This window comes from Centroberyx gerrardi, chromosome 13 (genome assembly GCF_048128805.1).
Source record: "Centroberyx gerrardi isolate f3 chromosome 13, fCenGer3.hap1.cur.20231027, whole genome shotgun sequence".
NCBI lineage: Eukaryota > Metazoa > Chordata > Actinopteri > Beryciformes > Berycidae > Centroberyx > Centroberyx gerrardi.
Window position 1 is genome coordinate 27452487 of NC_136009.1, and position 26777 is coordinate 27479263.

The following is a 26777-nucleotide window of genomic DNA, read 5'->3' on the forward strand; positions in this document are numbered from 1 at the left end:
TTGATTGTTGAACCAAAAAAAGTGCAAAATGATCAATAAACCAGGATTCATGCCATTTGATCACATATTGTGCTGTGTTGAAAAGTAACACAAGCATGTGGCGTCCCACACTAGACACACACACACACACACATGTTAAAAATGCTTCTGTCCTTTAAAGAACATTCTGGTATCAGATGAACAGGAAAACCTTCTATTTTCATTGCAGTGAACGCTCTAATCAGCTTTCCATCGTGGCATTTTCTAATTGATTGGCAATCAGCGGCTTGTGACAGACACCTAGAAGACAGGTATTCATCCATTACATTCAGCATCGCTCTCATTTCATGGTGGCTGCACGTTAGACACTGGCTGTTTATGCGTAATATCAAAACACAGACAATTTAATTATTCCCCCTCTGAAACATCTCAGCATCTACAAAGCGAATGTGAACTCCGCCACGGCCGGGTTTTCAAGGGGGACCTGTCTCAGATGTCCTCTGAGAGATAACAGATAAAATTCCATCAACATTCATATCTTTTTTTCTAAACTGGGATGAAATGATCAATTTGATGAAATCTACCATTGGGCATTATCTTTCTGGGGGGTTTTATTTTCTGCTTTAGGGTAGGAGAGAATTGCAGTGTTTGGATGCAGGCTAAAAAGCAGCGGTATTGGTCTGGAAAACAATGCAATCTTTTCAAAGTATTCATCACCTGATAAAAGCTGCCAAGGTCAGACCTGTGGGAGATTGCTCGATCGAAAACATTATTTGTGCACCAGGTTGTTTGCCCAGAGAGCACTTTTAGGGAGCAAAACCGCTTGGGAACAGCAGTAGTGGCGGTCCAAGTAGCTTACACAAAAAAAGTCTGCTACATCAAACTTTCTTTAAAAAATCATACCATTCTGCACACTGTTGTATGTGTCAATTTGGCAATACTGTAAGTGCTGTTCACAAGGCATTATAAGGTATCATAAGGGCATTATAAGCACATATAACCATTATAATCAGAGTGTGATATAATTGACTTTAATCCCATGGCAGCCATTTTGAAAGGTCGGGAAACTAAACCTGGAAGATTGGCATTTCAGCACATAAATGAGAACTTCAGACAGACCTAACAGTTAGGCCTATCAAGTTAGTAAACAATCTTGGGAACAACAACCACAACAACTGGTTCAATTTAGCAGGGAAGTTAGCTAGCTTACTAGCTAGTTAGCTACTAGCTAGCTACCATGGTTAGATTCTAGTAGTTAGCAACAGTGGGCCAAATATATTAGCCTACCTTAAAATGTGAAGGAAAATGTGATATATCCATGAGATCTATTTGTTTCTAATACTTTTTTCGATGGGGAATCTGTGAAAGTGTTTGTCTGAACGTTGCAATGTGTTCAGTATGATGTGCACCCCGAATATGACATAAATTCAAAATGGCCGCCATGGGAATAAGGTCCATAGAGGAGCAGCTGGTATCATACAGCAGGTAGTTTCAGCCAAGTGATCTGATCTGGTCAAACTGGTCAGAAGACGCTTTCCATTCATTCATTTATTGTTTGCTATGCTAATTCTTACAGTAACCAGGGAGCTTAAGTGTCAGTGATCTTACTGTGATCTTATTTTTTTTTTTTTCATTTTTATGTACAGGTATATATTTGACTTTGGAGAAAGACAGTGTACATGCAATAATAACGTTTGTATAAAAGCCATAATAGCCTTTAGGAAATGGTTTAGTGTGTTTATTTTGTGGTATTTTGTGGTGCTGATAGTACATAGGCCTTATCACCCATAATACCCATAATCACAGTAAAGTGAAACATATAACATAGACAAGAAATTAATCTTCTGATGAGCTTAAAATATAAGAAGAAGACACATATGCTTGTGTTCAGCTTATGATTTGCTGTTGATGCCTCACACTCCCAGTAAAACATTACAGCCTATTCTTGAGGGTTGCATTGCCTTTCCCTTGTATTCTGGGTTAACCTGCTTCAGTTTACTAATGATGGATCAAATTAGGCCACCACAGTGAGTGACTCACTCATCATCAGCATAGAAATGCATTTCCTACTGTTTCTGATCAGAGCAGAAACATAGGAACTAACAGTGATATGCTAAAGGGGAAATTAATTCCTGCTAATTGCTCACTATACAGCCCATGCTCTGATTGAGAACGCCTCCATTAGCCAATAGGAAGAAGACAAACAACAGTAATGTGAATTAAGTAGCCCATTATATGCAGGCGGAGCAACCGAACCTTGAGTAGCAACTGAACAAATGAGAAATCAGGTTTGTTGCTGACTGTAAATTGGAAGAAGAAATAAAAGAGAGAGGAAAAACTACTCTGAATCTGCACAATTATCACAACAATCAATGCAGTATTCTTAATCACTAATCAAAGCTAAAAAGCTGTTGTTTCTAATAATGAAGTTTGTTTGTATATGACTTTTCAGTTACACAGAGATTTACAGGGAATGAATCCAAGCAATGACTGAATTATTAGTGAAAATGCAGAATGAAGCAGAAATATAAAACCGGCAAATACAACAGGGAAGTAAAGTGAATTATATAAAAGCTTGTCTGTAGAAATATGTTTTAAAAAGTGAAGTTAAAGATTTTACTGAAGGGAGGGAGATGGAGGGAGACATTTACCTTCAATTCCCAACTCATGACAAGTTTTCTTTTGGGAGGGAAGTTTTTATTTTCCGAGAAAGTTTTTCTTATTTGACCATGACCAAAACCTAAACCCTAACCTTAACCAAATGTGCTTTAGTTGCCTAAACTTAACTGTTAGCTAATCTTTTCACGTGACGAACATGTGAAAATGTCGAGTCCAATTTATTGTCACATAATCTTTTCATGGTGGTAAATGTAATCTTCACATTATTCGCGTCCACAACACATAATCTGCATTTCGGAGTCCGTGCTCATTTCATGACATTTTGTGAGACTGTGTTGTTTGGATAAGTTCTCGTGAATTAAAGTATTGTGAAATTTAACTATTCCTACTGGAACTCCCTCAAGGACCCAGTTTGACTATGGACACTTGAGAACCACCAGTGGTTCTCAAACTGGGGATCGGTACCTTCCAAGGGGGTCGCAAGATAATTTTGGAGGGTCGTGAGATGTTTTATGGAACAGGAAAAACGCGATGCAAATTACAAATACAAATTCTTGCTTTTTCCTTGTGAAATACTGAATAGATGTCAGCCTCTAGGCCTCCTCTGATAATCAAATGAAACAACCTGAAAGGGAAAATCATTCTTCACCGCTCTGCACATGCAGCCTGTGATGGGGGCTCGTGAGTAGGCATTGCATCATTTTAAGGGATCACAAGCCAAAGCGTTTGAGAACCGCCGTCCTAAACCGCCAGTGACACAAACCTCTGCTCTATCCCTTGTAATGTTCCAATAAATCCACTAACCGCAGCACAAGTTTTGAACAGTTAAACTGCCTGTTTACCTGCTGCAGACAACAGAAGCCACAGCACACACGCGGTGACGAGCGGCGAAGGAGACAAGCCAAACAGTTTGATATCGCCGCTGACCTTTGAGTCCCGGCGGCTCCCGGCGGGCTTTTCCAGAGCCGAGCTGAAGTCTAAATCGCCCCAAATACTGCCTGCCTGTAATGTCGGCCATCTGGGAATTAACGTTTATTCTACTGTTGCACTCATTGTAAGTCAGATGGGATAAGAGCATCGGCTGAATGACTAAAATGTAAATGTAAAAATGAATCACATAACCACATCCCACTCTCCCATGTCTTCCTCCTCTACTGGAGACAATGCTCCTGTCTTGCTTGAGGAATAAAAACAAAGACTATTTCTTTCCCTAGCATTTCCCTGTCATACATCGTTATTCGAGCAACACAGGAATATTTTGTTACATTCATGTCAAGGTGCCATGACTCTGACCCTTAATACGCTTCTTACTATTGGCTGCCTGTAATGTTAATGAACTAGGAATCTCAGTTTATTCTACTGTTGCACTCGCTGGCAGTCGCTCTGGATAAGGGCATCCGCTAAATGCCTAAAATGTAAATTTAAATGTTTGTAATCAGCCGGCCTCCTGTCTGCTCTGCAAAGGCATTAGAAATCGTAATAGGATGTCGGTTGACAGCGGTGAATCATCAGAAGCGTCTGGAAAAATAATGATCCAGACGCATGATGTAAGAGATGCAACCGGCAAAACTGAGCCGCAGAACTCATTTCCAAAATGCTACATATCCATTTTGTCGAGAAAAAAAAAAATCATTACCTGAGGTTCCTCGCAAATACAGAGAATTCATTCTGTACAAGAGTGCTTGGATTTGTCAACAAAGGACTTTCCTATTACGTTTTAAAAGTGCATTTTTTTCTTTTAAGTTTTTGCTCAGTCCTTTTGTAAGAAGAGGTGTCATTTTATGAAAACTGAATACATCTCACTTCAACTGAGCGCCGTACGGAAGCGTACTAGATATGAGAGAACGTGCTAGAAAACGACTGAAAAGATACAAGCGCTGGGCTTTGGTAAAGAATCACAAAATAGTAAGAACAGGTCAAGCGTTCTGTTATTTTCCATAGAAAAGTGGATTTCAGTTCAGCAGCCGATGCAGTTTGGAGCCAAGGTAAAGAACATGGTGTCTGTTGGCCGGGGGTAGCAGGCTGGACAATGCGACTCAAGGCCGGTCTGTGCTGGAGTGACGCTTTCACGCTGTTTGACATTGACTTTCACCCCTCCATCTCTATCAAACAAAGACAAACTGATTCTTTATGTGTGTGTATGTTTTCATCCGAGTGTGTGTGCACGTTCATGGAGGTACAACACATTCATCTGTGACTGAGCGTGTGCAAGACATTGTGAGTGAAGTGTGTATACATGTGCGTCTGCGATTATGTACTCGCATGCATTGTGCATTCCCACAGGCACCTCTCGTCTCTGCGTGCCGCCTGCACACACCCACGCCACAGCTGTATAAACAGATCAGCCCGCCATCGCACATCGCCGGCGTATACATCAGCCAGGCCTCTGACGCACTCCGCTAACCCCGTGGAAGCAGGTATTCTGGGGGGTGGGTGGGGGTCTGTCGCCGAGCCTCCGGGCGGCGTCAGGCCTCGCCGCGCCCACCCGGGCAGCGCTGCGCCCGGGGAACGCCGTCTCCCGGCCCGCCTGTCCGTGCCCGGCAGGCTCCGCAGCCGGGCGGCCGGCCTCCCAGCTACCGGGAACCTTTAGCTGCAGATGCCACGCAGTGTGTGGCGCCGCCGCTGCTGCCATCACCGCCGGGCGGAGGCTGGGTCTCAGGGAGAAGGGAAGGGGGAAGGCAGATGCGCGCACAATGAAGATGCACGCAAATAACCAGCCATTTGCACAAACATATGCATTATGTATGTGTTCTCTCTCTCTCTCTCTCTCTCTCTCACACACACACACCCTCAACGTTTTCCGATATTGTTTATGTTAATGACTTATTGGACAACAACGCCGGCTACCTATTATCATACCAAGACACAACTGGCTAATCAGGCATGAGAAGTAGTTAATGAGACTGGCCGTTTCAAAGTATCAGGCCATTTGCTCAATGATCTGTACAGACAACAGGGTCGGGAGCGTTCCTGCATGTCGTCCAATCTAAATAACAGCTCAGTATTCAGGTCCAGTTGAAATTAGGTCGGGTCCACAGGTGCATAATGCCAGGCTCGATGCTGCCGTCATTACGCAGAAAACACCACGGCATCTTGTCTGTTCGTCGGAAACTCTCAGGAACGGCATTTTGCTTGACAGAACGAGCGGCTCAGACGGTTGCCGAAGCTCTCGTTTCCCTGCCTCTCTTCTGGACGACCTCGACTGTACCTAACAGTGCATTTAGCGCCTGGGGAAAAGAGGGGAGGGGGGGGGGTAAGCCTTGTGTGCCAGCTGTCTGGAGTGCCATGCTGTTTGCCAGTAAGCCCAGCAGGTGTCCGCAGCCCTCGTAAGCAGCCTGCCGGTCTGCTGAAGTATTCCTCGCAGTCAGAACAATGTGCGCTAAGTACAGCGCAGGGAAGGATCCGTCGCAGGTACGAGGTCGGCTTGGCTGAACACCAAGACGCTAAGCCGGGGTGACACAGTGTAACAACAAGACGACAAAATATACTTTCCGACTTCACCGTGCGTAAAGATAGGCTCCTTTGTGAAGCATTTTTAATGAATTTACATCTATAAATCATTACCACATTCATTTTGAGACATTAATATAATTACCGTAAACAAACAAGACCATCGCTGAGAAGCCTGTCAGCCTCTATCAGCCTCCACTCTGCATTTTCCATTGTGTGCCACCCGTTTGGATCTGGAGGGAAATCTGCTGGATCGCTTTACGGCACAAGACAGGAAGAGGTTCTGTTCTTCCAGAGCAAACGGAGCTAAAGCTGAAAGAGTTTCTGGCAACTGAAACTCTGGTGGAAGGAGTGAAAGTGAAAGTTTTGGACTTGTCGCTTGCTGTGTACCAAGAAGATTTCCTGCCACTGATCAAACCGATGCCAGAAATTAATTAGGGCAAATAGGGAGAATCTACAGCATCTCAATTAGTGATGATGGGACGCTCTTCTCTGTTGCCGCCCCACATCCTGATTTAGTTCGATATGACGGCTGGATCTTCACATGAAAATCTTGCTCAGTGCAGCTTTGAGATCTTTTTATTTTATCGAAATACCTCATGGCACCTCTGCTTCATTCCAAATGTTTCAAAACCCATTGGATGACCTCAAAAAACTAAAAAAAAAAAGGCTTTTCTTAGATCCTGAAGAGTTGAGAGAATTTTGCAGATACAAGATTTTTTTGCTGTTTGTCCGTCATCGTTTCTTGATATTCATTATTCAAGAGTCCCACAAAACAGAAGGCTGCACCCTCAAAGCTGTTTTGTGCTGCTGGGCTGCTATTACTACATTGTAAAGTAGACAATTACTATACTATACAATACTCTTTCATGACTGCAACAAAATACACTGGAGCGAACAGCGAGTTCGGCCTCCCTGGGTCAACTGGAATGTATTTTATTGCTGCTTTTGAGATACATTGACTATATAGATAAAAGAAAACACTAAATGGGTCTGAGGCCTCTCAGTGTGTGGACTGTTATTCCTTCTGTAACAAGCACCTGTGAAGAGTCCTGCTGTGCACAGGGCATCAACACCTGCAGCATCAAGAGTGACGCTGCGTTCAAGAGATGTTGAAGTGTCAGAAATCTTGAGTTCCTACTAGGAGAACTGCGATGGAACGGCCCTTCAAGTGGGAGAAATGTCTCAACCCTGAGCTTTCCAAGACATCACATCAACATGACGACATACACTGGAAACAATACTTTTAACATGAATCCTCACAATACACCTGAGTTTGATTCTCAGCACTGAATGACCTAATTCTACTCCCTTTTACTTGTGTTTTATCTTTGCATTTATGGTTTTATTTGTTTTTTTATGGTTTTATTGGTAAATTACTATTTGCCTCTTTGTTTCAATATATTCAATATATTTTTGCTTCACTTATCCCTTGTATTTTATTGTAATTGTCTCTTATTTTTATGTAAAGCACTTTGTAACTTTGTACATTTTACACAAACTCTGGGATACATTACTCTCTTTAAATGAAGATTTAATTTACAAAACTTTTATAGATCAATGAAATTTAAAAAAATCAAATGTCATGTCATGTTTTCCAGGCTGTTTTCCTGTAGCTGTGTTTCAGGGACGAACCTCCATCATATCAGAGGTGAAGACACCGACTGGACAATATACGATATTTAATTAAAGGCCAATATTGGCAAAGCGATATATTGGCCTAACCCAGTTTATTACTGTTGACAAGCAAAATCTCTTCCACAGGAGGAAGCAGGAAGAGCACGCGATGTGGCAGACACCTTCGGAGATATCCCAGCATGCATTTGGCCATCAGGCCCCCGCGGTGAGCCGTCATTACCATATCAAAGGCCATTTGGATGCCGCGCCTCGGCCGGAGAGAAAAGGAAGAGCCAGCACTTCAATGGCCTCTTGATTCAATTTTTCGCATGGAGCCATTTGAATATCTATGGCAGGGGATGCAGATTTCCTCTCTCTCTCTCACACGGATGCATGAGTGTACGCATGCAGACGCACACGTGTAGACATATACACACACACATATACACTCTCACTCACACATGCAAATATATACTGTATGCACGCATGTATACAAGCGCACACACACATCCTATTGTTCTGATGCTCGATGCTTTTTTTTCCCCCTTTGTGATGAAAATTACAGCTGGAGTGGCGCGCGGCGGTAAACAGACAACCTTGATCCGGTGTGTGTCGATGCATTGAAATCCCTCTGTCTCCTTCATGAATATTCTCATTCAAATCCAGCTCTGTTTTCAGCAGGCAGGCACCTGGGCAGGCGGTAAACAACAATACTGTGTCTTTACGAGCGATGCTATCACTCTCACTTTCTTCTCCCCAAACCACAGAAACCACAGAGAGGAAGGATGCGCTTTCTTTCTTTTTCTTTTTTGCAATAAAATCAGGACTTAAGCCGTTCCCTGCTAGTAAAGCAATGCTACGGTCCTGCGTGGCTCAGCAGGTAGAACAAGGCATTATCATTGCCACAGTTAGGGATTCTTTTCCCTGTTCAGCTCATTAGCTCCAACACTGCCAGGGTTCGGGGGTTTTCGTTCCCGGTCCAGCTCAAAACAACCTGATCTCACACAAATATGTGAAAATGAACAGTGAATTCTGTTTTCCCAGCCTGAAACGGTTCCATGAAGGAGACACGACTATAAACAGGCAGTAGAGTCTCAGTGAAGCAGCTCAGTGGACACTCAGGGTGTCAGAGTTCAATTCCCAGCTTGTACCATGAGGTGAATTTAAATGTTTAGCTTAAGTTTTTCTCATTTAACCATGACCAAAGCCTTTCCCAAACCTTAACCAAGTTGTTTTAGTTGCCTATATTTAACCGTTAGCCAACCTTTAGCTGAAAATGTCGTGTCCGATTCATGTTTTTGTCACAGAATCCAATTCACAGCATGGAAATCTGCTTTGTGCTCATTTCACAACTTTTTATGTGATCATGTTGGCTCAAAATGTATGCAAGGCAAAAATGTATGGTGTGGCCAGGATGACAGCGTCCACCATGTTGTTTTTAAAGTTTCTATGGTGACTGAAAGCATCAACAGTGCATTCTGAGCTCACCAACTATAGCCATCAAACCAAGAACGCAGCACCCTAATCCTCCAATGGACAAGGGGTACACATCTTCTGAGAGGGGTACACTGAATGATGTTCATGTCATTGTCGGATTTAGCGTGAATATGAGCTGCCGCCAGGGAAATACAATTCATGTACGCCTCGTATAGCGGTAATTTAAAGAAGGATTTATGGGATTTTTTTGCAGGCTCCAATATCTCCCATTTGGCATCACCAAATTGTGGAAGTGTGTCTGTATTAAAATCATTTACAGCTGATTTTTAAATTCAGAATGTGTGCATCAAAATGTTACAAAGAGTTTAACACGTGAACGCGATGTCCGTTCTTCTTCCGATATGATGTGAACGCGGCGTTAATCCAGCGGACTTCGCGTGCCATCGACGTCCAGTCTGCAGGTTTTACAGCAACGGATTTCACTGATTAACAAACCTTCAGCCAGACAGGAGGAGACTAATCAGCGAATCAGCTGCTGCAGTGTTGGAGTGCCGAAAACCTGCAGACTGCTGCTGGGCCTCGGCTGAATCAATTCAAAGCAACTAGCATGCGCGTGTGTGTTTGTGCAAGCGTGAATTTGTGTGCATGCACGCCTGCCTGCTTGTGTTCATATATCTAGTGGTGTTTTTTCATTAGCTCCTTCCCTCCTTCCATCCCTCCCTCTATTTGTGAAAGCGCCGTTTCAGACAGACAGATTTGGAAGCGCCTTGATTTGCGGCGAACAAAGCGGGCCGGCCAGGGTGGAGGGGGGATTAGTGCCACTCCAGGACAATTATAATCTGGTTGCTGCCACGGCAACCTTATCTCCCACCTCCCTCCCAACACACACACACACACACACACACTCTCTTAATTGGACGTGTGTCTCAGTGTGGAAACAACAGCGCTGGGTTCTGCATGCTCGGTGAGGCCGAGTTCAGTCGTGAAGCCGTGTGAGGTAATGGCGGCAGGACTGGAGGAAAATGGAGAAAGCCTGATGTCATTTAACAAGGCAGCATGTCATATGAAGTTTTAGAAAAGAGTCTAAATGAAGATGTTTCACAAAGTTTAACAAAGGCCTGTAAACCATCGCTACCCTAAACCGAAGAGCAGTAACTGTGTTTGTAGGGAAAATGAGAAAAAGTTTATCTCCTGTCCCAACAAAAGTATTATGGGACCAGAAGTGGACTGTTTATCATTTAATAGCAGTTTAATGTTTATAATTCTGGTTGATATGTAGTCTAAACCCTAGGCGTGATCTTTAACCTTTATAACACACAAAAAGTAGATACATATTATAATGAACGAAATAATATGAGTTTTGATGGTGTAATTGTATTGAAACAGCTGTTGACTTATTTGCGAACTTGTAGGGAAAGGAATCTCGCTTCTATGTTACTAAAAGAGAAAATCTCTGTTTTTCTGTTTTTTTTTTTTTATCATTTTGCTTCTGCTTTATCACTGGTCAAATAAACTAATCAACACTTTGTCAAGAAAATGGGTGGAAGTATATCTAAACCACAGTACAGGACTACAAGGCACACAAGTATAATGAAGAAAACGATGTTGCTCGTACTGTAATAGGTGGAAATGAATAAACACAGCACAATAGAGCTCAGTTAACACCAAATACAACCCATACAACCATGCACCTGCAGACTGTACTGAATGGCAAAATTGCCCCGCTATTGCCAAAACAAAATGTCAAATTGTTGCCCATGGTTCTATCTCAAAGGCCTTTCTAAAAACCCAAGGAGACCAGACAAAGCTGAGAAGCAGAAGCAGACGTGACGACCTGTCAACTGCACTTGTGTGTCGATTGTTCTGTCAAATGCACTCGCTTGTTTTACTTGTCAATTACAGACAGATAAGTGTATAGTGGGTTTTGGACCGATTTTTCCATTAAAGGTGTTATATGTAGCATTTTGACATCAATAAGTCTTTGCCACATTCATTTTGAGACATTAGGATAATTACCGTAAACAAACCAGACCCATCAGTGGTCAGCCTGTCAGCCTCTATCAGCCTCTACTCTGCATCCTCCATAGTTTCTCCACCTGGTGGATCTGGAGGGAAATCTGCTGGATCGCTTTACGGCACAAAACAGGAAGAGGTTCTGTTCTTCCAGAGCAAACGGAGCTAAAGCTGAAAGAGTTTCTGGCAGCAGATGGTGGAAGGAGGGAAAGGAAGATGGAGAAATCACTTCCCACTTCATTTATTTTGCCAGTTACGTGTATTTAGAATTAGAGAAGCGAGTAAGTCCACCACACATCACACCACATCAGTTTGGTAACTGAAGCATCCGTCTCTTTCCCAGCCTGAATTCCAAAAATACAGAAGCTGACAAATGGCAAATTCCCGCCTCAGCAAACCCCATATGTGAAAAATCTGAAAGTGAAGCCGCGTTGCACTTAATTGACGCTCTTATCATGTATTAATAATGCGTCATAATAACAGCAGGACACCTTGGCTGTTGGCTGCTGCAGGGAGCGAACCCGTGAGCTTTAGGTGACGGACCGGTCTCTTTAACCGCCGGGCCGCCATGACGCCCGTCTGAGCTGCCCGCCTCCTCGTCTTCTTCATATCACGGCTACAAAATGAAACCTATGCTCCACAAATCACCAGTCTCTTTTCCCCCTGAATCCAAAATAGAGAAGGTGACCGTGACAAATGGAAAATTGTAATCTCAATTCCTCAGCAAACCGGGGATATGGAAAAAAATGTAAAAAGGAGCCATGTTGTCATTCACAGTTTACATCTTCAGGTATTTAGCTCTTGCAGAGAGTGAGCAGGAGTTCAGTGTTTTGCTCAAGGACACTTTGATAGGACAAAATGACTGTTGAGAGGGTCAGTCCTGTGTCCTTTTAGTTACAGGACGGCCTCTCTGACGCCTTAGGCCTCCCTGCTGCCTATTGGAGCAATAAAAAGAGGTGGAAAGTAACTAAGTACATTTTGAGGTACTGACACTTTACTTGAGTATTTCCATTCTGTGAGACTTTCTACTTTTCCTCCTCTACATCTCAGAGGGAAATCTTGTTCTTTTTCCTCCACTACATTTATCTGACAGCTGGAGTTACTTTGCAGAATAAGGTTTTACATGCAAAACATACGATAAGCTCATAAAATATGTTGCATTGTTAGAGTTTAAACTCCCTAACAGTATATGGAGCAGTTAGACCGACAACATTAAAATAGCTTTTACAGGTTAAAGCAGCAATAAGTGAAATTTTCTGACCACTAGAGGGCGACAGAAACCGCAACACATTTGTAAATAAAGCACAGCAAAGCCACTGCACTACGGAGGCCTACTAAGGACAAACCTAGCAAAGCACCATGCATAAAGGCTAACAGCTAAGCTAAACGTACCTACAGAGAAGTTACCGGTCTCACTTTGAAAGATTTTTCTCCCGCTGAAGGTCACACAATGACAAGTGAAGAGGCAGGTAGCAAGTTTACTAGTTTAACAAGTTTACTAGTTTAACAAGTTTACTAGTTCAACAAGTTTACTAGCTTAACAAGTTTACTAGCTTAACAAGTTTACTAGTTTAACAAGTTTACTAGTTCAACAAGTTTACTAGTTTAACAAGTTTACTAGTTCAACAAGTTTACTAGTTTAACACGTTTACTAGTTTAACAAGTTTACTAGTTCAACAAGTTTACTAGCTTAACAAGTTTACTAGTTTAACAAGTTTACTAGCTTAACAAGTTTACTAGTTTAACAAGTTTACTAGTTCAACAAGTTTACTAGTTTAACAAGTTTACTAGTTTAACAAGTTTACTAGTTCAACAAGTTTACTAGTTTAACAAGTTTACTAGTTTAACAAGTTTACTAGTTCAACAAGTTTACTAGCTTAACAAGTTTACTAGTTTAACAAGTTTACTAGCTTAACAAGTTTACTAGTTTAACAAGTTTACTAGTTCAACAAGTTTACTAGTTTAACAAGTTTACTAGTTCAACAAGTTTACTAGTTTAACAAGTTTACTAGCTTAACAAGTTTACTCGCTCGCTTCATCGCTTCATCTGAACAGCCAACGCAGCTGCACCTTTTTTCATTATCTTAGTTGAATTGAAAGTTTCCACGGTCATTTATGTTTTGTGCGAGCTTGATGATCCTCAGGTCCTTGAAACCTGTTCGAAAAGACCCATTGTATAATTTCAAAAACACACAGGCGTCAATGAGTCAAATTCTTTTTTCATTCCTGAGAAATGAACCTTCTTGCAGATGCAAAAGGACATTTTAAACTGGATAAAGTAATCTTCATAGTAATTTTCCCTCTAGTTTCCCTGTACTTCCCAGCCACCCAGTCTATTTAATGTGTTGAACTGTCAGCTGCATATACTTATATAACTCCACTATAGTTTATGTTCTATTTTATTGCTTTATCATTTTGTTTTTAGTATTTTTTATGTTTTTATCGCTTATTTTATATTCTTATTTTTATGATCACATTCTAGTTTTTTCCCCTCTGCTGAAACCTTTAAGTTTTGCTGCTGAAACGACCTCATTTCTCCGCGGGGATCAATAAAGTTTCATCTTATCTTGATTTCAAAAGAACACAGGCGTCAATAAAAGAGAATCAGCATTACAATCACACATACTATATGGCTATACAGCTTTTATACATCTGAGATTTCCACATGTAGTCTAATTTGCACATCAGTGGGCGTCGACGGGAAAGCAAGCGCTCTTTTCATCTTTCCTGAGAAACACACATTTCCTACATGTTTTTTTTTTTTACCTGTCAGCTGTGATATAGTGGGCTAATATTCATATTTTACAGTGTATTATAACAGTAAGCACAGAGTTGTATGGAGTGATGATGGATGTTTTGTTGCAGGGTGCGACGGCCCGACCCGGTTTGCTATTCCTCCGTCTGGCAGCTCGGTGATGGAGGGATTTTCTCTCTCTCTCTCTCTCTCTCTCTCCCTCTCGTACAACAGAGGTTCGATTGGCCATAATTGGCTCCTGTTTGCAGCCAGGTATTGATCCTCCTCGATAGACCTCCACCCCTCCCTCCCCCACACCCCCAATTTTCTCTCTTTCATTCCCCTTACTTCCCTCCTCCCACTTTTCTACACATTTCTATCCTCTCTCTCTCTCTCTCTCTCTCTCTCTCTCCCTCCCTCCCTCTCTGGCCTCGTTGCTGCCAGTTTGATAAGCGTGGTGAATGGCGTGCCGTCATCGGTGCAGACTAACTCCTGAATCAATAGGCGAGTGCAGACGCTCAGCAGTCTATTTACCACAGAGATGGTGGAGAATAGCAATGCAAAGAGATGAAAACCGAGAGGGAGGGAGAGGGGGAGAGAGAGAGACAGAGAGAGAGAGAGAGAGAGAGAGACAGAGACAGAGACAGAGAGTGAGAGATAGACAGAGACAGAGAGAGAGACAGAGAGAGACAGAGAGAGAGAGAGAGACAGAGACAGAGAGAGAGAGATAGACAGAGAGAGAGAGAGAGAGATAGACAGAGAAAGAGAGAGAGAGAGAGAGAGAGAGCGAGGTGAGAGAGAGGTGAGCGGAGCGGGCGTCAAACTTCAGAAATACGACGCTCTTCTTTTTTTTTTGTGATGTTCAACATGTATCAACGAATTTATGATTTGATTTTTGTCAAGTCATTTGATGGATGAGTATTTTAGTGTGAGACAGGTTGTGTCAAAAAAAAAGACTTGTGTTCAGTTCAGACAGAGGAAGTCAATAGATAACTTCATATTAACAGCATAATAAACCCACAGTGGATGGTCAGCACATTCAGAATCTATACACTGATATTATGGTATATACAGTATACTATGATATTATGGTATGTGCAGTATACTCTCCACTGTCTCCATGTTGTATGTTTCCTGTCCTATCAGTGTCAGTATGTACTGCAGTACTGTGTTAGTTAGTCAATATGTTTCTGACAAACTGGAAAGTTTCCTTCCATAATGCTATATTTCCAATTTGTTACCCGATGCTCATTGCTCAATATTTCATAAACACAATTGATTATATCAGTTAAAATGTTACTACTTTGCCAGCAAAGGTCTTTAAGTTTGCAACTCAGTGCTTTACATAAAATAGATTGATTAAAACAATAAATTGATTAAAAACAGTAATGTAATGGTGTCTTTAGTTTGTTTATAAGTGCAGTATATATATAAGTGTATATATAAGTGTATATATGAGTGTATACTGAAGAGCGGGAGTCGACCCCGGCTCTGGTACTCACATCAGTGACCCCGGCCTCCAGGATGCTGACCTTGGCCTCCTTCTCCAGAGCCGCTTTCTGTCGAACTGAGAAGAGAACAGAGCGGGTCGGCACGTCACTATCTCAACACTCAAATATCTCAAAATACCTTTTTTACTTTGACAGACCCGAGAGAGACTGTGGAATAATCTCCCACGCTGCAGCGTGTCTGGAGAGTCAGAAACAGTCCCGGATCCAAATTCACCGCTACAGTTTATCAAGCCGAGTCAGTTTTATCTTCACAGCGCTTTAAACAAACAGGATCGTCACAAAGTGCTTCACACAAAACAAAGGACACAAAAACAGATAAAAAATAAGAGTTAATAATTCAAGGGATACAAGAAGAAGAGATAGAACGATGACTTTTCCGCCACAGCAGCAACATACATTTTAACTCTTTTGTACCGTTTTTAACTTCCTTGTATTGCAACATCCTTACAGTTTAAACTGAATTAAACTTTAAAATTTGATTAATCCCCAGTGTCCACCGTAATGTGCAGCATGCAGCCATGTGTGTATAGTGGCTACCATTAATCAATGGTATGAATTCAGCAAAACCAGCTCTTAAACTCTGCGCTCGACTGATTCACAGAAAATCGATGCGTCCTCCTGCCTCCTGAGCTTTAAACACACGGTATGTACAGCAGAACCAGAACCTCATTAATCCAAACGCCTCCCAAACGGAGGTTGTTCAAACCACTGAAATGTTCAGTTCACTGAAAAAAAAACACCCTGAATACACAATTTTATCACCACCACTGGGTAGAAACCATATTACAGCAATTTTTGGTATTTTTCTTAAAGGAATCAAAACACTACATGGTCATTGGACGTTTTAAAATAGTTAAAAAGCAGTTGTATAATTTAAAAAAAATGCACAGGCATCAGTGGGAAAATTAGCATTCTTCTCTCCATTCCTCAAACACTTTTTGGACATATATGATTTTTATACATGCAGACATATTCTAAATTTTCCCATATAGTGTAATTTGAGTATCAGTGTACAACAGAACCTTACTAATCCAAACACCTTAAACTAATCTAAAGTTTGATCCAGTGAAATACATTCAGAATATGACAAACTAAGCATACATGTGTGTTTTAAAAGGTCTTATAAAGTCTAATTTACACATAAATGTGCAACAGAACGTCACTAATCCAAACGGCTTGATAATGAATGTGGTTTGAACAGGTTAATGAAACATCCATGCAGAAGTCTTTTATTTTGTCCCGTCTAGTCGAGACCAGGCGGAGAGCTTTTTAATTCCACGACAACATTGCAATTAACATTAATAACTGTTTGAAAGTTTGAAGGACTTCATTACCCAGGAAGCATGTAAGGTGACGTCAGTAAACTACATTTCTTGCGTTCAGCCATCGTTGGTGAGTCCAACTTTCTCAGGACGGAGCGCTCGGTCGCTGCCGTTTAGGAGACAGTTTTGTATTTCGCTCTTAAGTTTCGATTCGTCACTTCCTATTGGTCGAGAGGATTTCCCACCAGTGACCATACTGACACCAGGATTTGGGGAAATAGAGCGAATCTATGGCGCCTCATTTAGGAAGGATGGGATTCTCTTTAGGCTGTAAGATGGGTGTAATTTCAATAAAAATGTTGCCTAGTTTGCTGTTTGTTGCCTGTTTTCTCACTAGACATTTTATTTTGAACGCCTGAGGGGAGGATGTTTCCCAATCCACTGAGACCTAACGCACCCATCTCTTAGGCTAGGTGAACTATAGGGTGAACGCCTGTGTTGACACTTGGATTTTAGTGGGAAAGGCGGTGAAAGTGGGAACGTCAGTGGGGGTTATCGTGTGTTTTCAGTTGTTTGGTTGAATCGGGCCAACAACACCTCCAGCGGCCTCAACAAGACATCCTGGCGTCCCGCAGCTAAATGAGCTGTTACCGCGGTGCATCTCCACTTTCTGAATATGAATTTTTAACCTCACCTGCCGCCAGGCAAATATTACGGCAAATTTCCACGCAAATAGAATTAAACCTCACACAGACCTCCTTTTTATCACCTTAAAAGGAAACAATTGGAGGGCTACAATTGAAATTCACGGGGGAGCAAATATTAAAGGCAGAACAAAATGTTATGAAAAAAAAAAAAAGAAAGGACACATAATTACATTCACTTTGCTTTGCATCTGAATACACCGGTGTGGAAAGAGAGAGCGAGTCTCCTTTGTTGACACACCAGGCAGATGAAGGATATGCAAATAGAGAGCCTTGACTCTGCCATGGTCCTCCAAACTCACCAATAGCTTTTCTAATTAGTCTTTCAATCTGTCAAGGCATAATTCACCACTCAATTTATGCCAAGTCTTGTGTAACCACGGACCTGCGCCTCAAACTGCCTCTGTACACTGTCCTTACTGCACAGTATTGACCTAAATACTGCATGTACAGAAAAACAGTTAGTACTTCTATGTAATCATAAACAAGTGTGTAGCAACACTATACAGAAGTACAGATATTACATATGAAGACTTTTTACCCACGTTGTGCTGTTAGACCCTTGTAAGTGCTTTATTTATTTGGGAGACTTTCATAAATCACTACAACAGTATTATTGAGTACATGCAAATCTCAAACCTCTTCACCAGCCTTTCTTCAACTGCTTCACCTCAAGTTAACACTAGAAAGACCAAGCCGTGTTCAATTGAATTTTTAATTTTTAGAAGCAAAATATCTCAGTTTTTCGAAATGTCCCTCCATGACTTTTCCCAGACCCTAAAAAGCAGTGTTGTTAAATTTAAATCAGATCAAAATCACAAAAGGGAAACAGATGTTAGGATTGTGTTTTACCCCTTTATACCCTCAAAATCCACTGGCCTCTCTCATGTTAATCAGCAAAATTATCTCTAAAACATAAAGAAATGTGTCTGTAAAGGTGTTTTTGTGCAGCGGCCAAGAACGTACACTACCAGCCAAAAGCATTTTTTTTTATTTGTGCTATTTTTCACATCTTAGAATAATAGTAAAGACATCAAAACTGTGAAATAACACAAACGGAATTATGCAGTGACCCAAAAAAGTGTTTCAACAAATCAAAACTATCTTATATTTTAGATTCTTTAAAGTAGCTGAAAGGCAAAAGGCTTTGGAAAGAAATTCATACACAGGATCAACTTCACTATTTATATTTGTCTAAGAAACACATTTCCAGCATTTAAGCAGAAGCCTTTAGATCAAAATGGCTTTAAGAGAATGAAAAACACAGAACATTCAATCAGGCGCATCCAAACTTTTGACTGATAGTGTAAGTGACTATCATTAAAAAAAAACACCATAATTGTTTTCAATTTAATGCCATCAATCCTTTTGTCAGAGTCATTTTTTTCAAACAGTGGACATCTCACTTTGGAAGTAAACTAGCAGCAGCAAAGCATTGATTTCCCAAGAACGTTTTAAAGGATTAATTAAGTTCAAACGAGACGCGGGCGGAGACAGTAAACAGCAGGCAACTTTGGGACCGGACTCAGTCAAACAACTAAAGACTTTGTTGCCTAAAGTGCCTTTGGTAATTGGCAAGGCAAAACCCATTTCAGTTGCATCTGCAGGAAAGCCTAATTGACAGACCCGCGCACACATCTGCACACACACACACACACACACACCGATATGCACACACAACAACACACATACACACATTAAATTACTGATACAGAATCAGAGGAAAAAGCTTGATATGTACCCAAACACAAACAAACATGAAAGCGCTCAACATGATTTTCCTTGGGAGGGAATCAGAAAACTCCACAGCAACACGAGCGGCTTCCTGGAGTCGCTCGCCGCGCGGCCAGCGAGCGTGACGACATCACAGGCAGCGAGCTCCCTCTAATTAGCCGACAAGTCTTTGGACCTCCCACCACCGGGGCGGCGCGGCCTCGACCAAACGTAGCCAAGAGCTATCCGGACCGTCCGCTCCGCTCCGCTCCTCTGCTCCACAACGGGAAACCCGGCCGCCTCATTTGTCCCCCGGCGAGCGGCTCTCCAAAACCCAAATTGGATCCATTTTTAAGGACCGGCGGCGGACCGGCCGCCCCGATCAGGCCGACTTTTCTTTTAGCCTGACTGGCGGCGCGCTGTGAAATTAAGGCGTAATGTGACAAAATCGGAATACAAATGAAGTACAGACGGACTACAGAATGAGAGCAAGATGAAGGAAAATGATCTATATTCAGATTATTCCGTTTTTTCCACGTTCCATTTCCAGAATATTCCATCTTACACTGTACAGTTGTATCACCCCTCAAATACATTTGGGCTGGGGGGAAAAAAATTGGGCCCGAAGGAAGTTAACGAGGACCAAATCTCATTCTACAAAAGGGGCCCCTTTATTTTCCCTCCAAAACACACGGAGGCGCTTCATTTGTCACCCGGGCCGCCCCTGTCCTGAATTTTGCTTTATGTTAACTCAATGTATCTGAGGCGCCTAGAGGGAAACACAGCGAGTGCCGGGGATTCAGAAATGCTTCATTTTTCACTGTTGACAAAAGGGAAAGGCCCGGGCCGGCTCCACCAGTCTCGGACGAACAGAATAGATGCTTTTGCAGCACCGAGGGGTCGTTATTTCAACCACTCCCCCCCCCCCCCGCCCCCCTCAACCCAACCTCCATACCTCTCCCTCGCCCTCCCGGGTACATTTCAGGACCCGTATAATGAGAAGAAAACAACAGCCATCCTTCAAAACCGGAGGCAGAGGGAGCGGCGCGGCCCCGGCGCTGCGGTGACACAGAGCAGCGATGTAATCACATTAGTTGATCATGATAGCGGCGATCCCAGGGCAAATTAAAATATATCGCCGTCTGTTTTTTTCTGCGGCCTGCAAGACGCGCTCTGATGCTCCCGACCATATCGCCGCACGTCTCGCAGATAATAAAGAAAAGCCAACAGGAAAAAAAAAAAAAACATCTCGCAGATAATAAAGAAGAGCCAACAGCGATGAGAAGTAATAGTTTTGCTATTTCTTTCAGTGGGTAAACTCATTTCAGGTGCAGAACCCGCAAGTCCCAAAAAAACATCCGAGGACGTTTTGTCCCAAAATGAGATGAGCGCCGTTTGAAAAAGACGCCATTCACACTTAGAAAAGGATGAAATGCATGAAAATGTCCGTCTGAGGAAGTGATTTAATCTGTAGTTTTGCATCTTAACATCTCATTTTTCTTAAAACAAGAGAAAAAAAATCTGCCAGCAGTGTGAGATAATTTCATTTCATCATTTCATAATTAGATTTCCAACTTGTTTTAAGAACTTTTCTTGATGCTACAGGAGTGATCTGCCTTCATCTGCCTTGTTTCAAGATACTGAAACTATTTTTCCGCTTGTTTTCAGAAAAATAGTAAAAAAACTGAATATGAGACACGGGGGCTTGTTAAGATGGATATTTTTCACAGTTTCACAGAACACTGAAGCATATTGGAGGTGTTTTAACGGGACAGCAGGTCATTTAAGTCCTTGCTTGACGAAATCACTTTAGCAGACTATAACTTCTATCAGTTTCAGTGTTGAATGAACGTCGAACTGATTTTTTAGAAGCAAACTCTTCGTCTCAACAAGTCGAGAGGATTTCTGTCCAAACTGATTTCCTCGTCATTTTTCAAAAGCGTCTTAATTAGATGTGGTTTCGCTCTCACTTGCATTAATTTGATTTCCGATATCAACTTTTCAGCCTTCAATCTGTTCCCCCCCCCCCCCCCCCGTCCCCACCCCACCCCCGGGTGTTATTGCCTGCAGTATGAACCAGCAGCAATGGGTGGGGCTGGGGTGTGTGTGTGTGTGTGTGAGAGTGTGTGTGTGTGGGGGGGGTTATATGGGGGGGCTTCATGAAGACAATGCCATGTGTAATTAAATTCAAAAGCAGGGGGCCGAAATGCCATCCAGGGCCACCTGGGGGACGAGAGACCATTACCTCTCAATGGAGGGGAGAGAGAGGGAGAGAGAGAGAGAGAGAGAGAGAGGGAGAGAGAAGAGAGAGAGAGAGAGAGAGAGAGAGGGGAGAGAAGAGAGAGAGAGAGAGAGAGGAGAGAGAGAGAGAGGGGAGAGAAGAAAGAGAGAGAGGGGGGGGAGAAGAGAGAGATAGAGACAGAGAGAGAGAGGAGAGAAGAGAGAGATAGAGACAGAGAGAGAGAGGAGAGAAGAGAGAGATAGAGATACAGAGAGAGAGAGAGAGGAGAGAAGAGAGAGAGAGAAAGAGAGAGAGAGAGAGACAGAAAGAGAGAGAGAGAGAGAGAGAGAGGACAGAATAGGAGACGGAGAGATATAGATAAAGAGAGAGAGGGGCAACAGGAAGAAAGGAGGAGAGGAAAGAAAGATGGAGAGAGAGGGAGGCAGAGGGGGGAGAGAGGTGGAGAGAGAAAAGGAGAGGTAGATATAAAAATAGAGAAAGATAGAGAGAGAGGGATAAAGAGAGAGAAGGAGAGATGGAGACAGATTGAGAGAGAGAGAGGGGTATTGGAGATTCAGAGAGAGAGAGGAGGAGAGAAAGAGGGGGAAAGAAAAGGACAGAAAAGGAGACAGAGGGTCAGAAAAGGAAAGGGAGAAAAAAAAAGTGGGGGTTAGTGAGAGAGAGGCGGAAAGTGCCGCACAGGAAGTGATGCGTTTTACGTTTCCGGTTTGTTCAGAATAAACAGAAGAAGAAGAACTGGGTAGTTAGCATGAGCAGTGATAGCCGCCATGACTGAACAGACAAAGAAAAGAGAAACTCAAACTGCAGCAACAGAAAACCCAAGCTCCGCCCACACTGTTTGATTGACAGGTGATCTGTGGGAAGTGCAGTGCAGAAACACCACAGTGAGGCTGAGGGACAAAGATGGAGACTGAATTTGAAAATAAATGTGAGTATCTTGCAGATTTAAAGGGCCGCTGGTTCATGAGGATTGCGTTACTTCATCGGGTTTATTTGAAAATTTTAAGACAAATTTTAAGACCAAAATGTTAATAAAAGTTGGGTGAGGTTCAGTGAGGCTGAATATTTGCTTCGGGCAAAATTTGTTATATGAACAGTTTTCATTTCAAAATGTCCCATAGAGTAATCCAAGATATATTCCATTTAAAAAAGTGATACGACTGATGAATTTAAAACAGTTTATGGATTTTTTGTAAACGAGAGTAGGTAACTTTAACAACAAAATAACACTTTTACAGACTGGATCCTCTATGTTTTACAGATATTGAATCCTGAACTTCAAGTAATGATTTTTTTCCCCATAACACATGTATAGGTTTTTTTTTTCCCACAGAACTCAGTTGTGTTTTCTCGCATCTTGAGTTTGAACAGAGTTGAAACAAAAAACCTTGGAGGAGTCCTTCCCAGCATGCCGTGCGTCTGGGTCGAAACACGTTCTGATCTTCTTCTCTGAGGATGGGTGTGAAGAAAACTCACCCAGAGAGTTTGATTTCGTTGAGTGCAGTCCAGTATGGGACACTTTGCTCTGATGCCACGCCGTCAAAACCTCCTCCAAGGTTTTACTCTCTCTGCCTTCAGGCTCAAACGGCGTCGGCAAATACAAAAGAATAACAGTGACAACGTGAGGCTGATCGCACTCCGCCTCCAGGTATTAAATTAATATTTCATCACAGCAGATTTGACTATTTTTTGGCCTATGATGTCGCCTCTCTGACACGAGGGCGAATCATTTTTGTTGCCGTTACCAAGATCAGCCATGATATTTCCCAATCCCAGAGGTGGAAAGTAACTAAGTTCATTTACTCAAGAACTATAAGTACAGTTTTGAGGTACTGACACTTTACTTGAGTATTTCCATCTTGTGAGACTTTCTACATTTCCTCCTTTACATTTCAGAGGGAAATCTTGTTCTTTTATCCTCCACTACATTTCTCTGCTGGCTGGAGTTACAAGTTACTTTGCAGAATAAGATTGTACATGCAAAACATACGATAAGCTCATAAAATATGTTGCATTGTTAGAGTTTAAACTCCAACAGTATATGGAGCAGTTAGACCGACAACATTAAAATACTTCTTACAGGTTAATGCTTCAATAATTTAACTCTCTGACAGAATGAGCACTTTTACTTTTGATACTTCAGTACATTTTACTGCTAATACTTCTATACTTTTACTTTCAATTTTGAATGCAAAATGTTTATTTTTACTGCAGTATTTTTCCATTATGATATTGCTACTTTAACATAATTAAAGCATTTGAGTTTTTTCCATTCCACAGGATCTGCAGCAGCTAGTGCTTGTACAATTAAAGACACAGAAAGCTGTTTGGATGTTCGACGTTTGGCTTCCCATCATGATGTTCGGTTGAATCAGGCTATTATCTGGCAAAATTACACAACCGCCGTAATGTGTTTGTTTTCGCTGTTGTTGTTCAGCCCTGCTCAACACTTTAATTGATGACATTTAGCTCTTGCTTCTGCTCCGTTTGATTCATTCATTTAAAAAAAGGCAGGTATTAAACATCGCCCGTTAGTTTACATAAACAATTCATTAGGCTGATATGACACCGGGGACCCCAGCAGGAAAAACACCCGGCCACCCACCGCAATGAATGACCCCGCATTAACGAACGCCTCGCTGCACCGCGACAGCAGGAGAAGCAATATTTCAATAACAATCGCTCATTAGCAAATCGCCGCTAACAAACGATATGTTTTTTAACCTTTTATTTTTACAGGGAAGGTTCACTCCTTTCTCATCAAGCTCGACAAGCAGTGGAAGGAACTAATTACATTTACTCCCATTACTGTAATTGAGCAGATTTTTTTGTGTACCTGTACTTTTTGGAGTATTTTTAAAAGTCAGTGATTTTACTTAACTACATTTTCCCTGAAGTATTGTAATTAGCTGCATTTTAAATCCCATCCATCACAGAACAGATTGTGTCTCTCCATCAGCAGCAGAAACTGGATCAACGTAAACTGACAAACTGTGGATCCATTCACAGTGAGAAGAGGAATCTGACTTTACTTTGTTTCTGCACTTTATTTTGTCGTTTCTAATGTTTCCAGTGAAAAGAATCTAGTTTGAACTCTGACCTCTCTCCTTTTAGAATCACATGGAAAAGATCACAGCTAACAACGTTCTCTGTTCTAAAGAGGAACTCAGGAACTTTTACTCTGAGGACATTTTAAATCACACACTTTTTACTTAGTAGATTTTTACAGCAGTACTTTTACTTCTACTTACACTGCAAAGACCGACAAACCTGTTGTTATTTTATCTTGTATCCAGACTTATCAAGCTTATTTTAGGATTTTTGTAATTTTTTTTTATTCATCTTTGTTTCAACAAATTAGACTTTTTTTTTCAGGAGAATGTAACTTGTTTCTTGGTAAAATTGAAAGGATTTTCTTCATTGTTTTATGATGATTTCTTGAAAGAAGTCACATTGGCATGAATCAAGTGAAATTTACTGAAACCAGTAAGATTATCTGTCAGTGCAGTGAGAGAATTTGACTAAAAATATCATGAAATAAGCTTGATAGGTCTAGAAGTGTCAGTACTTCTACTTCAGCAGGACAGTCTCAGTTTCCTGCTGCTCACTGGACCAGATGGATTCTCCTCTCTCGTACTGAAGTGTGTAAAAGAGGTTTTTCTCCCTGAAAGCGAATCGTCATAAAACTAATATTCCCCAAGTGGAAGTGACCTTTGAGAAATTGAGTCTCAGGCCATAAAACCCAATACTGCACAGATGGAACTGACCGATTTGGAAAAAAATAATAAAATCTGGCTCCGACAGCGTGGGGACAAACTGAATTTATCCACCTCCTCTCCTCCCCTCTCTCTTCTTCTCTCTCCCTTTTCCTCCCCTCTCTTCCTCCCTTCTGCTTCCCTTCTCCCTCCTTCCCTTCTCCCCTCGTCTCCTCTATCCATCCCTTCCTCCCTCACCTCTCCTCCCTCCTTTCTTCCTTCCCTCTTCTCTCTCCTCCACAATCTAACCTCCCTTCTCCTCTCATCTCTCTCTTCTCCTTCCCTCACCTCTCCTCCCTCCTTTCTTCCTTCTCTCCTTCACTCTTCTCTCTCCTCCACAATCTAACCTCCCTTCTCCTCTCATCTCTCTCTTCTCCTTCCCTCACCTCTCCTCCCATCTCCTTTTTCCCTTTTCCTCCCCTCTCTTCCTCCCTTCTGCTTCCCTTCTCCCTCCTTCCCTTCTCCCCCCTTCTCCTCTCATCCCTCTCTTCTCCTTCCCTCACCTCTCCTCCCATCTCCTTTTTCCCTTTTCCTCCCCTCTCTTCCTCCCTTCTGCTTCCCTTCTCCCTCCTTCCCTTCTCCCCTCGTCTCCTCTATCCATCCCTTCCTCCCTCACCTCTCCTCCCTCCTTTCTTCCTTCTCTCCTTCCCTCTTCTCTCTCCTCCACAATCTAACCTCCCTTCTCCTCTCATCTCTCTCTTCTCCTTCCCTCACCTCTCCTCCCATCTCCTTTTTCCCTTTTCCTCCCCTCTCTCTGTTCCCTCCCCTCTCCTCTCTTCCTTCTGCTTCCCTCTCCCCTCCCTTGCATTCCTCCTTTCCTTCTCTCCTCCTTCCCTTCTCCCCTCATCTCTCTTGTGTCCCCTTCCCTCCACTCTCTCTCTCCTCCTCTCCTTCGCTTTTCCTTCCTCCCTTCTGCCATTTCCCTACACCCCTTCTCCTCTTTCCTCCCCTTTCCACTCTGCTTCCCCTTGTCGTCTCCTCCTCCCCTCCTTCCTGTGCGGAGCGGGGGGAAGAGGAGAGGAGGAGGAGGAGGAGGAGGAGGAGGAGAGGAGTGTTTATAGAGCTGATAAGTGGCAGATGACGATCGCTCGGCGGGCCGGAGATAACGCTGCCGAAACCAGAGACGCCATCTATCAAACCTCCCACTGAGGAGAGAGGGAGGGAGGAGAGAGGGAGGGAGGGAGGATAGAGGGACCGAGAGAGGAGAGAAGGAAGGAGGGAGGGAGGGAGAGAGGGAGGAGAGAGGCTGGGAAGGAAAGAAGGAGGAGAGAGGGAGGGAGGGAGGAGAGAGGGAGAGAGGGAGGGAAGGAGGGCGGAGAGAGGGAGGGAAGGAGGAGGGAGGAGGGATGGAAGGAAGAAAGGAGGAGAGAGGGAGGGAGGGAGGATAGAGGGACCGAGAGAGGAGAGAAGGAAGGAGGGAGGGAGGGAGAGAGAGAGGGAGGAGAGAGGCTGGGAAGGAAAGAAGGAGGAGAGAGGGAGGGAGAGAGGAGAGAAGGAAGGAGGGAAGGAGGGAGGAAGGGAGGAGAGAGGGAGCGAGGGAGAGAGGAGAGAGGGAGGGAAGGAGGGCGGAGAGAGGGAGGGAAGGAGGAGGGAGGAGTGATGTAAAGAAGGAAGGAGGAGAGAGGGAGCGAGGGAGGGAGGGAGTACAGAGAGAGGGAGGGATGGAAGCAAGGAGGGAAGGAAGGGGGGAGGGAGAGAGGAAGGGAAGGAGGGAGGGAGGGTGAGAGGGAGGAGAGAGGCT

General features: G+C 42.8%; 1 protein-coding gene across 1 annotated transcript in view; it reads right to left on the bottom strand.

Annotated features, from left to right (window-relative positions):
• The window catches only part of LOC139917389 (receptor-type tyrosine-protein phosphatase N2-like), a 186661-nt gene that overhangs the window by 83531 nt on the left and 76353 nt on the right, over positions 1 to 26777 (bottom strand). Inside the window, exon 10 of the mRNA XM_078287538.1 lies at positions 15352 to 15416. Within this exon, the coding sequence (XP_078143664.1) occupies positions 15352 to 15416 (65 nt within the window). The remainder of the gene's footprint in view (positions 1 to 15351; positions 15417 to 26777) is intronic.